The 16,787-nt window shown below is 40.4% G+C and overlaps 1 protein-coding gene across 5 annotated transcripts in view; it reads left to right on the top strand.

Annotated features, from left to right (window-relative positions):
• LOC133506074 (E3 ubiquitin-protein ligase SMURF2-like) overlaps nucleotides 1-16,787 on the top strand; it is an 88,373-nt gene that overhangs the window by 38,578 nt on the left and 33,008 nt on the right. For all 5 annotated transcript variants that reach the window (XM_061829817.1, XM_061829816.1, XM_061829815.1 and 2 more), the window contains 6 exons: nucleotides 4,138-4,246; nucleotides 6,138-6,271; nucleotides 11,770-11,835; nucleotides 11,980-12,064; nucleotides 12,508-12,591; nucleotides 15,405-15,616. In XM_061829817.1, the coding sequence (XP_061685801.1) occupies nucleotides 4,138-4,246; nucleotides 6,138-6,271; nucleotides 11,770-11,835; nucleotides 11,980-12,064; nucleotides 12,508-12,591; nucleotides 15,405-15,616 (690 nt within the window). The remainder of the gene's footprint in view (nucleotides 1-4,137; nucleotides 4,247-6,137; nucleotides 6,272-11,769; nucleotides 11,836-11,979; nucleotides 12,065-12,507; nucleotides 12,592-15,404; nucleotides 15,617-16,787) is intronic.

Below are 16,787 nucleotides of genomic sequence, written 5' to 3'. Positions count from 1 at the left end.
GGCCTAAGTGAATAATAGAAGAAAAGGTGGTAAAACTGGATGAGATTTACTCTTTTTTTTTTTTTTTTTTTTTTTTTTTTTTTAGTAAAAAAAAAAAAAGGTCCGGTCTGAAACCAAAGTAGAAGTACTGGATGAGATGGTGTATAGTGTTAAAATTCCACCTTGGCACAGCCTGATCAAGGATGAAAGCACAGACAATACAGTGCACAAAAAGCTAATTCTGTATTTTAAATATAAGAGGGAACATAACATTAACCTTAAAACTTTTTGGGAGCATCAATCAGCTTTCAACATGCATTGCTAAAGATATTCTGCAAGCAATAATTCAGTTTTACACCAAGAAAAACAGACAGGGGTATCATTGTGGGTTAAAAAAAAAAATGAAACACAGTTGCAAGTGACCTTTCAAATTTATAGTTCATAGTTGGCCTGGTTTAGTTAGCAATGTATTTTTTTTGTTTGATGGCATTTTCATTAGAAATTTGCAAAAACAAAAATTTTCTCAGAAATGTTCTGATGGGAATGTCTTCCTCTTTTAATTTCGGGTTGTCTTGTTTAGGGTCGCAAGAGAGAAATGCTGTAATCTGAATCTTTGAATGAGCCATGTAACCGCAATGGATGGCACTGATCTGACCACAGTGCATACATCTGATGTTGCGCACAGTGGTCAAAGGGGGTGCTCATGGGCTTAGTGTGTTTGCTCAGACACGTCAGAAATTAGAGGGAATGTTGGTCTTGACATTAAGTTACGAGTTTAGTTCATAAACATTGGTAACTAAATGAGCCTGATCCTAAACAATTAATATTCACCCAGAAACAGGAAATGCAAGTTAACCGTACTGAGCATGTTCGGAAGTGATGCAAAAAGCACATGTTCCGAGCTGCTTCACATACTGCGAGCGCATTTACATCAACACAATGAGCCATGTCAAAGGAAATTCAGTTACACTGAAAACATTTCTGGGATATAACACAGGTAATGTTTCAGTAGCTATAAATAATATAATAATTAATTATAAACTATAATAAATATGAGTGTCATTTACTTTGACTTGATATGAGTTCTAACATTAGACTAGTCTATCCATTTATCCAAATGCGAACGGACATCTTCTCCCGTGCTACCGCTTCATCTTGAAGTTGAAAACTTTTTTCCCCTCTACATGCTTTAGGAAGGTATAGATCTACTGTTAGCTTTAATGAATGGATTGACAATAGATACTGCCGTAAATTATGCTACATTATAACAATACCTCTTGATGAAATAAAATTATTTGATTACATGAATACTTAGTTTTGAAATTGAATGTCTATTGACTTTTTTAAAAATATCTCAGTGCAATGTCAATAAATTATGATTATGGTATTAGGTAACAACTACATAGTCGGGTATAACAACTCAGTAAGTTATTTTAAGGATTTGAGATTCCATCCCGAATCACACATGCAACTTTATCTGCGGGGATGACGGGTGGACCACACCCGTAACTCTGTATCTGCGAGCATGACTGAAGACACCTGTACATTTTTCAAATGTGAATGACTGATGTTTAGCTTTTTCCATTTTCTAATGATTGTTCCAACAGTGGACCTTTTTTCACCAAGCTGCTTGGCAATTTCTCCGTAGCCCTTTCCAGCCGTGTGGAGTTGTACAATTTTCTCTCTGGTGTCTTTGGTCTTGGCCATGATACAAGTTTGAGTCTTACTGATTGTATGAGGTTGGACTGAGGTTTGTATCAAGCTAACGACCTCACACAGGTGGATTTGAATCATGATAATACATGCAGTGGAAGTGGACTTTTAAAGGCGCACTAACAGGTCTTTGAGGGTCAGAATTCTAGTTGATAGACAGGTGTTCAAATACTTATTTGCACCTGTATCACACAGATCGTTAAAAAAATCATACATTGTGATTTCTGGATGGATTATCTTTCTCACAGTGGACATGCACTTACGATGAAAATTTCAGACGCCCCCATGATTTGTAAGTGCAAAAGCTTACAATATATCAGGATGTTCAAATACTTATTTTCTTCACTGTAAGAACGACTGCCGGTAGATGTCGCTGCGATTGTTGATGCTGAAAGCGGTTCCTTTCCTTCCATTTTCTTGGTTTTTATCCAATACAATACTTATTTAAAAATGAAGTTTTCTTATTCAAAGGTGTGGAAATTAAAAAAAGGGTGGGCATTTGACTATTGTACTTAATTGCTCAAAAAAAACATTTACAATAAATAATTTGTTCTTTGTTCATCTATTTGGGAATGGGAAAGAGTAGTCGAGGCTAGATTCAGAAGTAAGTATATGAGAGCAACACGATGGTTTCATGCCTCGAAAGAGTACCAGAGAGGCATTATTTGCCTTGAGGATATTCATGGAAAAGTACAGAGAAAGTCATGAATGAAGATTAGCCAAAGTAAAACAGAATATATGGGCATCAATGTGAGGGGGAGAGGAGGAAGAGTGAAGCTCCAGGGAGAGGAGATAGTGAGGGTGGACGACTTCAGATACTTAGTCAACAATACAGACCAATGGAGAGTGTTGTAAGGAAGTGAAGAAACGGGTCCAAGCAGGGTGGAACAGTTGGCGGAAGGTGTCTGGTGTTCTATATGACAGAAGAGTCTCTGCTAGGATGAAGGGCAAAGTTATTAAAACAGTGGTGAGGCCGGCCATGATGTACGGCAGGGGTGCTCAATGCGTCGATCACGATCGACCAGTCGATTGCGAGGCCCATCAGGGAATGGCATGCCAAAAAAAAAAAAAAAAACTCAGCCAATGTTCCCGCTAAACTGCGCGCATGCGCAATTGTGCACCGCTGATGCAGTCTCTTCACAGATATTGTGCGTTGCGCGCAAAAAAAATAATCCAATGCAAATTGAAAGTATAACATACAGCTATTCAGTTTGTGGCATTTTGCAATGTCAGTCAATGAGTGAGGGATGACTGGATGTTACATCCAATGGCACAATTCACATATGTACTGTAAAAATTAAAATAATCCACTGCTTTCTTTTAGGCAGCACACAACAACGACCGCTGCTCCACCACACTTTGTTTTTCCTAGTTTGCCTTACATCCGCCCCCATCCCCGCTCTTAAAGACGTACACTCATAATTACAGATGTTACAGTACTTACGCAGCCCATCAATGTGTTTTATCATGACATCGTCCACCACCTTGCTTTACTTAGCAACACTGTTTGGGCAACGTAGAGCAAAGACGAGCGACACATGCTGCTTATGTTTACTTTCGATATTAATGGAGAAAGTTAAAGAAGAAATGCTGTTGTTTTAAAATGCAATGACTCTCGGAGTAAGTGAATTTTCAAAGAAAAAGTGGTTAAACTGGACGAGATTTTCTCTTTTCCGAGTGCGAAAGGTCTGGTCTGAAGCTAAAGTAGAAAGTGGAGGATGAGATAACATGTAATTTTAAAATTCCACCTTAGCACAGCCTGATCCAGGATGAAAGCACAGACAATACAGTGCACAAAAGCTAATTGTTTAAAATAAAAAATAATAATATATACATGTGTGTGTATGTATGTGTGTATATATATATATATAGTATCTCACATAATATTAATAACATTGGGAGCATAATCATCATTTTCTCCCCCCTTCCCCGGTCGTCAGTAGCTCGCGAGAGGCTGGCTGCTTGAAAGTAGATCTTGGGGTAAAAAAAAGTCTGGATGTACGGATTAGAGACTCTGGCACTGAAGAAACAAAAGGAAGCAGAACTGGAGGTAGCAGAAATGAAGATGCTGAGGTTCTCGCTTGGAGTGAACAGGTTGGATAGGATTAGAAATGAGCTCATTAGAGGGACAGCCAAAGTTGGATGTTTTGGAGACAAGGTGAGAGAGAGCAGACTTAGATGGTTTGGACATGTTCAGAGGTGAGAGAATGAGTATATTGGTAGAAGGGTGCTGGGGATGGAGCTGCCAGGCAAAAGAGCGAGAGGAAGACCAAAGAAAAGCTTGATGGATTTGTAAGCGAGAACATGAGAGGACAGTGGGTGTGAGAGGAAGATGCACAAGACAAGCCAAAAGGGAAAGAAGTAGAAGAAGAAAGATATACGGTATATTTGTTCATTTCCTAAACATTTTCCCATGGGTCTGACTCTGTTGTTTGTGCTCAACAGGTTTACCCGATCCCTTTGCCAAAGTGGTGGTTGACGGTTCTGGACAGTGCCACTCTACGGATACTGTGAGAAATACATTGGACCCAAAATGGAATCAACATTATGATTTGTAAGTAGACGTGTATACTACTTGTGCTCCAATGTACTGTGACAACAAGCCTCAAAAATAGAATTAAGGCTTGTTGAATTGTTGCTGCTACACAAGTGTTTTTGGAATGCAGAGAGTTATTTTCTTTTTTCTGAAAGCTGTGTAACACATAAGCAAAACATCCCAAAGAGTGAGAATTTGGACTATCTAGACCATAGGTTGTTCACAGTGGTGAGGAACTTTGGTTTGCTTCCTTCAATAACAAATTTAGCACAATATGGAAACACAATTAATCCTCCATTCATTCATTCATTTATTTTCCATACCGATTCTGACTTGTCACGAGCTTGCTGGAGTCTATCCCACTTGATGTTTGATGAGACCCAGGGTACACCCTAAACTGGTCGCCAGCCCATCGCGGGCCACTCATAAACAAACAACCATTCTCACTCACATTCACACCTCTAGGAAATGTCGTCTTTAATTAACATACCATGCATGTTTTTGGAATGTGGGTGAAAACCAAGACATACCTGGCGATTCCCTTGAGAAAACCCATACAGGCATGGGGAGAACATGCAAACTCCACACAGGAGAGGCCAGATTTAAAACCACTGTGAGACAGACATGCAGGTTGCAAACTGATGGCCCTTTTGGCCAGTTCTGGCTTGGCACAGCATTTTCTGTGGCCAGCGAAACCAAATCAAAATTAGTAATTGTGTTCTATTATAATGTGAAGTTATTGGAAACATTTTTTTTGTAACCAAATCCCCTTTGAAAAGGAGGAACGATTAGAAAGATTGAGGCACGCACCGGAAAGGAGAGGAATGAAGATTAGCCTAAGTAAAACAGAATTTATGTGCGTAAATAAAAGGGGTGCCAGGGGAAGAGTGAGGCTACAGGGAGAAGAGATAACAAGGGTGGACGACTTCAAATACTTGGGGTCAACAATCCGGAGCAATGGCGAGTGTGGTAAGGAAGTTAAGAAACTGGTTCAAGCAGGTTAGAACAGCTGGTGGAAGGTGTCTGGTGTGTTATGTGACACAAGTGTCGATGCTAAGATGAAAAGCAAAGTTTATAAAGGTAGTGAGGCCAGCTATGATGTACAGATTAGAGACGGTGGCACTGAAGAGACAACAGGAAGCAGAACTGGAGGTTGTAGAAATGAAGATGTTGAGATTCTCACTCCGAGTGAGCAGGTTGGATAGGATTAGAAATGAGCTAGAGGGACAGACAAAGTTGGATGTTTTCAAGGCAAGGTTCTAGAGAGCAGACTTCGATAGTTTGGACATGTCCAGAAGCGAGAGAGTGACCATACTGGTAGAAGGGTGCTGAGGATGGAGCTGCCAGGCAAAAGAGCGAGAGGAAGACCAAAGAGAAGGTTTAGGGCAGGGGAAGATGCAGGAGATAGACTTGGATGGATAAAGATGACACGCTGTGGTAACCCCTAACAGGACAAGCCGAAAGGAAAAGAAGAAGACCGTGAGTGTGAACATCATCTTTAATGACCTGTGATCACAGGTCGTGTCTGGGGCAATGTAAGCGTCTTCTGCTTACAGATGCAAAAAGCAATTGATGCTCCCTGCCTCGTGAGCGCCATCATATGGTATCTTACATACATGCTAAAACTTGCTAGTTTGCTTGCTAACAGTGTAACCAGTGTGTTTGAGTGTACTTTATTAGACTTATCACGCAACATTTGCAAATTCACTCTGTTTTGCTCTCTTACTCTGGCTCCACCGTAAACCCAGCATATGTTCTTACTCTTAAAAGAGATTAAACATTTTTTTGCTGTAACATTTTATTCATCAGAGTACACGGACTCTTCACCACCAAATGTGTCCTTTTGACTTTGCAATGTATAACATTATTTTTAATTTCTAACCTAAGACTTTTGTTTTGTCTTTTCCAGATATATTGGAAAGGCAGATTCAATCACCATCAGTGTTTGGAACCACAAAAAGATACACAAAAAGCAGGGAGCAGGTTTTCTGGGTTGTGTCCGCCTCCTTTCAAATGCGATCAACAGACTTAAAGACACCGGTTGTAAGTTTTCCTTAGACTTGAAAATTGACAATCCATTATCTATTTTTGTCTATTGATTGCAACCCATTGGGTCCCACACCAAGCAAATAAGTCCCAGAGGTGTGTGGGCAGGGCCTGGCTACATGGGCGGTGACTGCAGGTTGGGAGGGAATGGGGGTGTATTCTGGATCTTCTGGGGGTGGTTGATGTTGGGGTGGAGGTGATTGGCCTGTGGTGTGGCTTTAACATGGCACAAATGATTCACTTGACTATATTTCATAGTAAAATTAAAAAAAAAGTGTGCAGCAGTGAGGCTGTGCTTCTTGAAACATTTTTGTTCAAGTAGGTAATGGACAAAATTGGTTTCCAGCAAATTTGGTAAAATTAGAAACTCTGCATTTTAATTCACTTAAATTATATTTTGTTCACTCTCCATTAAATACATTTCTAAAAGCTTCCCCTTCTTCGTTTAATCACAGTCACTGTACCTCGATATAGTTATTCTTTGAAAATTATAGCAGGTTATTTTGTCATTCCCACACCTAGTGCCAAAATCGTAATAATATGTAGATTAATGGTGTCACTAATACCAAAATTCAGATTTCACTAGAATACCTGTGTGCGCGTGTTTGTGCGAGTGTGTGTGTGTGTGTGTGTGTGTGTGTGTGTATAGATATATATTATTGCAGACTATCGCACGATTCGTCACTTTTTAAACTGCTCCCTTTGCACTATTGTCATTGCACTGCTCTAGCTGCTCGGCCCAAGTTAGCCTAGCATGCTAACGGTATTACCTACGGAGAGTATACAACGAGGACCAAACATCAATCGTTGACTCAACCTTGAACTACTAGTGAGGGCCGTCGTGGTTGGAATCCCCTCCATCCATGGATCCTTTAAATTGCCATGTCCTTTATATTTTTAACACAAGTAGTATGTGATTTGTGTATCTTATGTGCTGAATGTGTTAATTGAGATTGCTTTCATTTGACCTGAATTTTAACATAGAGTAGGTAGTATGTAAATTCTGTATCTTTTGTGCTGACTTTGTTTATTTGATTGCTTCTTTTTGATTATCTGCAGCCCGTTGGGCAGCACATTATTGTGCTACCTGTCAGCCAGTCCCATGCCCAGATAAATGCAGAAGGTTGCGTCAGGAAGGACATCCGGCGTAAAAATGTGCCAAACGTATATGAGCGTTCATCATACGAATTCTACAACAGTTAGGTCGTGGCCCAAGCTTCCTACACCCGCACTTGGAAATGTTAATCTACAAGGCGTAGGTAGAAATTCAGATAATGTAGGTCAAAAACAAAAAAGAGGAGGAAAGCGGCTTAGTCGGAAGAAGAAGAAGAGGAATGCACAAACCCTACAGCTGTGTGTAGGGACTTTGAATGTTGGGACAATGACAGGAAAAGCTCAGGAGTTAGCTGACATGATGATTTGGAGAAAGGTTGATATTTTGTGCATCCAAGAGACCAGATGGAAAGGTAGTAAGGCAAGAAGTTTAGGAACATAGAGTGATCTACAAGAGCAGAGGTAGAAGCACAACGATGTATTGTTTTTTGTGCAGCTGGTGTAATCTGAAGGAGGTTGGCGACTGTAAGGTTGTGGTGGCGGAGAGTGTAGGTCGATAGCATAGGATGGTGGTGTGTTGGCTGATTCTGGTAGTGGGTAGGAAGACTAAGAAGATAAAGGTAGAGCAGAAAATCAGGTGGTGGAAGTTGAGAAAGGAAGAATGTTGTGTGGCCTTCCGGAAAGATATGAGACAGGCTCCTGATGGACAGGAAGAGCTCCCAGAAGACTTGAATACTACTGCCAAGGTATTCAGAGAGGCAGGCAGGAGAGTACTTGGGGTGTCTTCTTGTAGGAAAGGGGATAAGGAGACTTGGTGGTGGAACCCCAAAATACAAGAAGTCATCCAAGGTAAGAGATGAGCGAAGAAGTAGTGGGACACGGAGAGGACTGAGGAGAGGCGTAAGGAATACATTGAGATGCGTCGTAGGGCAAAGGTAGAGGTGGTGAAGGCAAAACAAGAGGCGTATGACGACATGTACTCCAGGTTGGATACAATAGGAGAAAAGGACCTCTACAGGTTGGCCAGACAGAGAGATAGAGATAGAAAGGATGTGCAGCAAATAAAGGTGATTAAGGATAGCGATGGAAGTATGTTGACTGGTGCAAGTAGTGTACTAAGTAGATCGAAAGAGTACTTTGGGAAGTTAATTAATGAAGAAAATGGCAGAGAAGGTAGAGTAGAATAGGCGAGCGTGAATGACCAGGAAGTGGCTTTGATTAGTAAGAAAGTTAGATAGGCACTGACAGAGTGAAAAATGGAAAGACAGTTGGTCTCAATGACATACTAGTGGAGGTATGGAAGCAATTTGGTGACGTGGCTGTGGAGTTTTCAACCAACTTATTCAAAAGAATACTAGCAGGAGAGAAGATGTCAGAAGAAAAGTGTACTAGTCCCCATTTTTAAGAACAAAGGCGATGCTCAGAACTGTGAAAACTACAGAGGAATAAAGATGATTAGCCACACAATGAAATTATGGGAAAGAGTAGTGGAGGCTAGACTCAGGACAGAAGTATTTGTGAGCAACAGTATGGTTTCATGCCTAGAAAGAGTACCAGAGATACATTATTTGCCTTGAGGATGCTCGTGGAAAAGTACAGAGAAGGTCAGAAGGACCTGCAATTGTGTCTCTGTAGACCTAGAGAAAGCCTATGACAGAGTACCAAGAGAGGAACTGTGGTACTGCATGTGCAAGTCTGGCGTGGCGGAGAAATATGTTAGAATAGTACACAACATATATGAGAGCAGCAGAACAGCAGTGAGATGTGCCGTAGGTGTGTCAGAAGAATTTAAGGTGGAGGTGGGACCGCATCAGCAATCCACGCTGAGCCCCCTTCCAGTTTGCGGTAGTATTGGATTTGCTGACAGACGAGGGTAGGCTAGGATCCCCTTGGACTATGATGTTCGTAAATGATATTGTGATCTGCAGTGAAAGCAGGGACCAGGCAGAGGAACAATTAGAAAGATGGAGGCACGCACTGGAAAGGAGAGGAATGAATATTAGCCAAAGTAAAATAGAATATATGTGCGTGAATGAGAGGGCCGGAGGAGGAAGAGTGAAGCTCCAGGGAGAAAAGATAGTGAAGGTGGAAATACTTGGTCAACAATACAGAGCAACGGAGAGTGTGGTAAGGACGTGAAGAAACGGGTCTAAGCGGGCTGGAACAGTTGCGGAAGGTGTCTGGTGTTCCATGTGACAGAAGAGTATCCGCTAGGATGAAGGGCAAAGTTTATAAAACAGTAGTGAGGCTGGCTATGATCTACGGATTAGAGACGTGGCAATGAAGAAACAACAGGAAGCAGAACTGGAGGTAGCAGAAATGAAGATACTGAGGTTCTTGCTTGGTGTGAACAGATTGGATAGGATTATAAATGAGCTCATGAGAGGGAAAGCCAAAGTTGGTTGTTTTGGAAACGAGGTAAGAGTGAGCAGACTTCGATGGTTTGGACATTGTTTAGAGGCAAGAGAGTGGGTATATTGGTAGAAGGGTGCTGAAGATGGAGCTGCCAGGCAAAAGAGTGAGAGGAAGACCAAAGAAAAGGTTGATGGATGTTGTGAGGGAGGACATGAGGACAATGGATGTTAGAGAGGATGATGCACGAGATAGGCTTAGATGGAAAAAAATGGCACGCTGTAGCCAAAAGAATAAGCTAGTAATGGACTCGCCCATTCTTAATATTAGTAATTTCCCAATGATCGAGCTCAATATTCGCACATCATCGCACTCTCAAATCTGCACAGTCTTGGACGAAAAATCACGCGTGTAAAATTTGTTACGAGTAGAAAAAATAGTTATTGAAAGACGTTGCTTGTTTTGTGTTTGTGTAATTTACCTGTTTATATCATAAATGTTGTTTATAAAAGAAGCCTGCTCCTAAACAATCAGTATTCACCCGGAAACAGTAAATGCAAGCTCTTCGCATTGGGTGGCCTCGACGGCCATCGGACAGACTGTGGTGGTTTTGCCCATCATGTGGGCCCAATTCTGCCCGTCCCTGGTCGCTGTTTTATTTTTTTGTTTGTTTTGTCACGTCTGTGATCCGTGCATTGGGAGAGGGGGTACTACCGGGCCTGCACATGCCACTGCCTTGTGCGCGGCTGCCTCTGGCAGCAGCTCCTCACCTGCGCCTCATTGGCTGTAATTATGCCATGTATTTAAGCCTTGTGTGTTGTTTTAGCAGTTGCCAGTTCGTTGTATGAGACTATGTGAGTCTAGTGAGTAATGATCTTCTTATGAATATTGCCTTGTTGCCACGTCCCAGGGTTTAGTCTAGTGAAGTCTTGTTTTTGCCTGGCAGTTATCCAACCTTGTTTTTTGCCACACGTTTTTGTGCTTCTGCCTTTTTGGACTGCTTACCGTGAATGGCCTATGCCTGGAATAAAACCACTATCAAAATCATATCACAGCCTCAGAGTCCTGCATTTGGGTCCCACCCTTTGTTCCATGTTTGTGACAAACTAATTTTGTGGTCTGACCAAGATGCAAACATACATAGATGAGTAAAAACACACAAACACATTATTGGAATCTTCATGATTCCTAGAGAGTTTATTCATAGCCATAGCTCAATTGTCCTCCAACTCAAACACAAGGTTGGACAAAACTTCTAGTTTTTACATAAATAGAGCTTAAACCCCCAAATGGGATTGTCCTGAATTTCAAGCAATCTTTTTCAGCACACTGAGCTCCTCTTTCTTTTGCATTGTAGATGCAATCCTCAGCATACTCTCTCTCACTTCAGAGCACACAAAACACCCATTAACTTGCTTTTCTAACTGTGACTGTGATAATGGTGTTTTTTACTATTTTCCATACATAGGAAAATACAGAGGAGCATAAGATTGATGCACACATACAAAAACATAGCCACACCGTCACTGAAGTTTTAATTAACATTCACGCAAACACACGCTCACGTGCGTATGGTACTTTTGCAATTTGTTCATCACATTTAGGTTTAGAGCTCTCAATGTACTGTCTCACTGGTGGCTTTTTACTGAGGGGGGGAAAATGTATGTTTAGTCTAGATGTGTGTAGAGAGGCTCAACTCTTGGAACAAGCAAATGACGTATTTGTTAATACTATACACATGCAGCCATACATGTAAAGGAAAGGCATCATCATAAAATGATATACTGTTCCCTGTATGGTTGATTCTTGCGTTATCCAGAAACCACAAAACTTGAATCCCAACTCATTTTGTTTGACATTTATCAAAATGTAACATTTGGTATTCAGTGGTTTGATATTACTTTTCAGTGCAACAGTCAAGCTCTTGCGCAATGTATTATATTAATAGTTCATAAATTATTTCCCTGTTCCTTCCTCTGTTGCATTGCTTTTCTTGTTAAAACTATTTACTTTTACCCATTATGTACTAATCCAATTATGTGACATTTGGATAGGTGCTGAACTAATGAGACTCCTTTATTCCCTTCCAGATCAGAGACTGGACCTCAATAAGCTTGGCCCCAACGACAATGATGCTGTCAGAGGGCAGATAGTTGGTAAATAAACACTCTTGTGACAAATCTGTACTTTTGTTTTTCCTCCCAATATTATGCCTATGCATTGATCGCATTATGTGTAACCTAGCTATACAGTAAGGGAATGTAGATGTGTACATCTGCTGTCTTCATTCTCTTGTATAGTAAGTCTTCAGTCAAGAGACCGCATTGGTACCGGAGGACCAATGGTGGATTGCAGTCGTCTCTTTGACAACGACTTACCTGATGGGTCAGTATTATGACTAGTGCACTGGTACAAGGTACTGTTTTGTGTACATCTGTTTGATTTATGTAGTAACATTTGCTAAGTGTGTTAGGAAAATGGAAAGGAATAGTTTCATACATTGATGTTGAAAATTGCCTGTTTGCTTTTTTTTTATTTTATTTTTGCATCTAGATTTTCATTTTAGAAATGTTTTTCACCGTACAATGTGTGTTGTAAAATTATTAGAAAGTGTCTCATGTTGTATAGTATTCTTCAAGAAGTTCATCTAAAAGAAAATTTAACTTGGTGCAGATTCTGTTTTTAAGTCCAGTTCCTTCCAGATTGTGCCGTTAAATGTTATATATAATACTTTACTAAAGGAAATACAATTTAGAATAATGATAATATTTTTTTCCGTTTTTTTTTCTATCCAAAAAAGTAACCTGTCATTTGCATATTTGAAACAGATGGGAGGAGAGAAGAACAGCCTCTGGAAGAATACAGTACCTGAACCACATCACACGCACCACACAGTGGGAGAGACCCACCAGGTATACACACTTCTTTTGTGCTTTACATTGAGCCACTTCAAAAGAGAATAATATAATTATTTTGAGATACTTTACATCATTAACCCAGTGACGGAAAAATAATCGAATAGTAATACCCTAAATTCCGGACTACAAGCCGCGACCTTTGTCACAGGCTTTCGACTCTGCGGCTTATGCAATGATGCAGCTAATTTATGCATTTTTTTGTAACGGCCACCAGGGGCGCCTGAGCAGAAAAGGTAAGCGTGAGACAGGTGGAATATATGTGTCGAGGGAGATGTAAGTTTAATGTAACTTCGCGTTTTGTGCATGAATACAATTAGCATGAACCTACCCTCATCATGGAAAATGCAAGAAGAAATTCATATGACGCAGCTTTCAAGTTAAAAGCAAATGAGCTGGTAGATAAAGAAGGAAACTGAGCTGCTGCACATAAACTTGGCATAAATGAATCGATGCTGAGACGCTGGAAATGGCAGCCGGAAGAACTGGAGCAATGTAAAAAGTTGAAAAAAGCTTCCAGAGGTAATAAAAGCAGGTGGCGTGAACTTCTTTGTAAATATGTCATGTTTCATTGTGGGCACATGTGCACAGGTGCATCTTATGTATTTACAAAATGCATTTGCCTTTCAAATGTATGGGTTGAGGTTTATAATCCGGTGCGTTTTATAGTCCAGAAATTACAGTACCTAGTAAGTCAACAAACATCTGTCACGCTGATATAAAAAGCAATGGGAGTTTTTTTGTTTTTTTAACCAATTGCCCCTTAAAGTGTCAATAAAAAGGAATGTCCTTTTACTCCACCCCAGCGTACTACACACACACATGCACACCAATACCAAAATAAGTCACCCGTTCAGTCACACAGCAAGGTCCTACTTCACCCATTTTCCTGCCGAATGACCGTTGCCTTACTTATTGACGGATATCAGTGGAGCGTTAAGAGTAAGCAAACAAAGTATCTACCTCAGCTGCATTTTCTACTCTATTCTAGTGGCCCCCCCAAAAGCAAGGTAAGCAGTTCCATGTGGAAAAAAATGTGAATAGAGGTGTTTAGGAGAATCAGTGATTTTAATGGATTAGTGAAATGTTTGGAACTATTAAGCCGGTTCAGTAATGTAATAAAGTTTTGTTGCTACACTGATTTTGTATTTTTATTTATTTGTTTTATTTATTTATTTTCATATCCAATTTTTCTTTGTTGTTTTTAATGACCAGATTGTTGTTGTTAGTGCAAAGCTGTGGTAGAAAAGGAGCAGCGTGTAGTGAGAAAGGAAGAGGAAATGGGAGGAGGAAGCCATGAGGAGGAGGTGGGTTGACAGACAGGGGCTCAGAGGTTTTCGATAACCCAGGCGTCAGTTGCTGCTGACAGCCAGACAGTGGTCAGACTTGTTACACACACAAGTGTCAATAAGCCAGCCAGTCTGTGTTTGTGTTTGCTTATCAGATATCTGCTGTCGACATCCTGCTTTTAAGTAGGGCAAAACACACTGTTCTGTTGTGAGAACCTTCTATTCAGCTCTAATATGGCTTAAATCCTCATAACCACGAAGTGCACGTTGTCTTTTGAGGGACGATAATGTGGTAATTAAGTGCTTCTCATTTGTCTAGACACCACTACAAAAAATGCATGCACTTCTAAGCACACATTGGAACATCCTTGCATTATCATTGAAAGTAAACTCGTACATGGGTGCCTTGTGATGCGAGTTTAATTTGTTCCATGACCATGCTCTTATCTTTAAATGCTCATATCTCAAAACATATTTCCCCATTAAAATGAATGGAAATTTAATTAATTCATTCCAGTCCCCTCAAAAAATATCTATATTTTTTAAGAAAATTCACAGCATGATGTAAAATAGTCAGAAAAGCATAAAAGAAGAAAACATAAAGCTATTAAGTTGTCATTATGACGTTTAATCGAGAAACGGTCTGGCATACACAGACACACTGAAGTTTTGTTTGGGTTTTGTACCTTTTAAATGCGCCGTCTCTATCCCCTGCTCTCGTCCTCCTGTTGTAAGCTCGTCTCGTTCGGGGTTACGTGGCAAAAACTGTAATTTTATGTTTTTGATTAAAAAAAAAAAAAACTCACACTGTGGTATTGTGTACAAACATACAGGAACAATATTTTCTCCCTACAAGACACTTCCTTTTTAATAATGTTGTGTGTGAGGATCTGCTTTTGCGTGATCATCAATAGGTCATGTCGTCTGCAGCAGATGTATCTCCATAACTTCTACGGTATTAAATGTCTCCCTTGTACAGAGCTTCAAATTGTTTTTATCACCCAATAGGCATTGTTTGTTTGTTTGTCTGTTTTAATTACTACCCCATGTGGCTCAAGTATTTTATATCACATGATTGATGAGTTCACATACACAATGTCTCATTCTCTGTTTTATGGTTAATTTGACAGCAAATCCCAACTTGTAGTGGCAATGTACAGCTCAAAGCCTCTTTTGTTGAACAATATTTACTAATTACTATAAATAAGCCAAACGTCTCTGCTTCTTGTGGCGTAAGTGGCAACAGCTGTTGTCAAAGAGTTCTCGTTTCACAAGTTCAGGTTTGCTGGTTTGCAGTTTTGTTAAAACTTCTATCTGACCCCTAACCCTAACCCAAGACAACAAATTAAACATTTCTCTACTAATGAAAACTTTTGTTCTTTTATACTTCTCAGCCTACTTCAGTTGTTGTTGTTTTTCTAAGGTTATTTTTTTTTTCCACAAGTGGAGCATATGTAGAAAATGGGAATAAAAGCAGAAGTGATGATAAAAACGGTAAAAAAAAATGTTGGTCCCTTCCAGGCCAGCTTCAGAGTACTCCAGCCCATCTGGGCGTCCTTTGAGTTGTGTGGTGGATGAGAACACACCGGTGATGACACCTATTAACGGGGCAGAGGCCAGCGGCCCACCGGGAGAGCAACGACTCCAAGAGAGACGTGTGCGATCACAACGGCATCGCAACTATATGAGTCGAACGCATCTGCACACGCCCCCAGACCTTCCCGAGGGTTATGGTGAGAGACCTCAGGCACATACGCACAGTCGCACACAGCATTGGAGCAGCGTAGTTTTTTAAACTTGAATATGTGTCTGTCATAATTACTAAATAGTCTGGAATTGTTTGTCCCAATCCAAAAAAATAAACAGAAAGCAGCCTTACCGTTATGACTAATTACTTATCTCTTGAACTCTGCAACAGTTGAAATATTGAAAACACTTTTCAGTATAAGTTGGTGCAGCGGTACACCACCATCAACCACTACTGTCAGTAGTCGTAGAAGAGAAGCGTTCAAAATAATAGCAGTCCAATGTGACTAACCAGATAAATTTTCAGTATATTTTCTATGACTACATGTCTAACAAGTTCCCAGTAAGTGCAGTAGATTCTCAGAAAACCAACAAGACCCAGCATTCATGATATACTCCCTCTTAAGGCTGTGCAATTGGGAAATTTGTTGAAAGGGTATGTTCAAGAAAATAGCAATATGGCATTCAATCAGTGAGGTCATCAATTTTGGGAAAATCAGTTGTGAATTTCTCCTTTGGCGCATCGTTGTGGAACTCATCATTGATGTCTTGGTCCAGTTCTGGTGCCTCCTGCATTCATGAACAGTGATCCCATCTTCCTGCCACAGCATGTCATCCTCTGTGCCATCCATGGCGTTTGTGAGGAAACATTTTTTGAATCCCAAGAGTGTTAGATCCCTTTATTCCTCATTATTGTTAGCGCTTTGAGGGGAAGGTCCACTGTGTTAACAGCGCAGCCTGCCCCCATTTGGCTACAATCTTCACAGCGTTAGGTTGCTTTTAAAACGAGAGCTCAAACTAAATGAGGATAATGGGCAGTTTTAAAAACGTGAGCGTTTCAATTGTGTGCACTATTTTTTAAAATGATCGTACACTCGTACTACGTAGTTTCAGCTCACGTTGTTTTGCTTCTGGTTTGGCCGCGTCATCGGCTGGCATGATGACACATTTCTTTTAAAAGCGGATGCACAACTAGCCCTTGTCGTCGAAATGTTTTGTCTTTATGTTAAAACAAACTCACGGGGAGTCGTTTCTGATGTTTGGCGTAGTAGCAACAAATATGCTACGCTAATGATTGTAAAATACAAAGCACCCCCCCACCCTGTGGAGTTCAGAGTTCAGGTTGGTGACGCAGATTACCGTCATATTTATAAATTT

Source organism: Syngnathoides biaculeatus, chromosome 9 (assembly GCF_019802595.1).
Source record: "Syngnathoides biaculeatus isolate LvHL_M chromosome 9, ASM1980259v1, whole genome shotgun sequence".
Lineage (NCBI taxonomy): Eukaryota > Metazoa > Chordata > Actinopteri > Syngnathiformes > Syngnathidae > Syngnathoides > Syngnathoides biaculeatus.
Note: the sequence above shows the minus strand (reverse complement) of the source record. Positions and strands in the feature narration are given on the sequence as shown.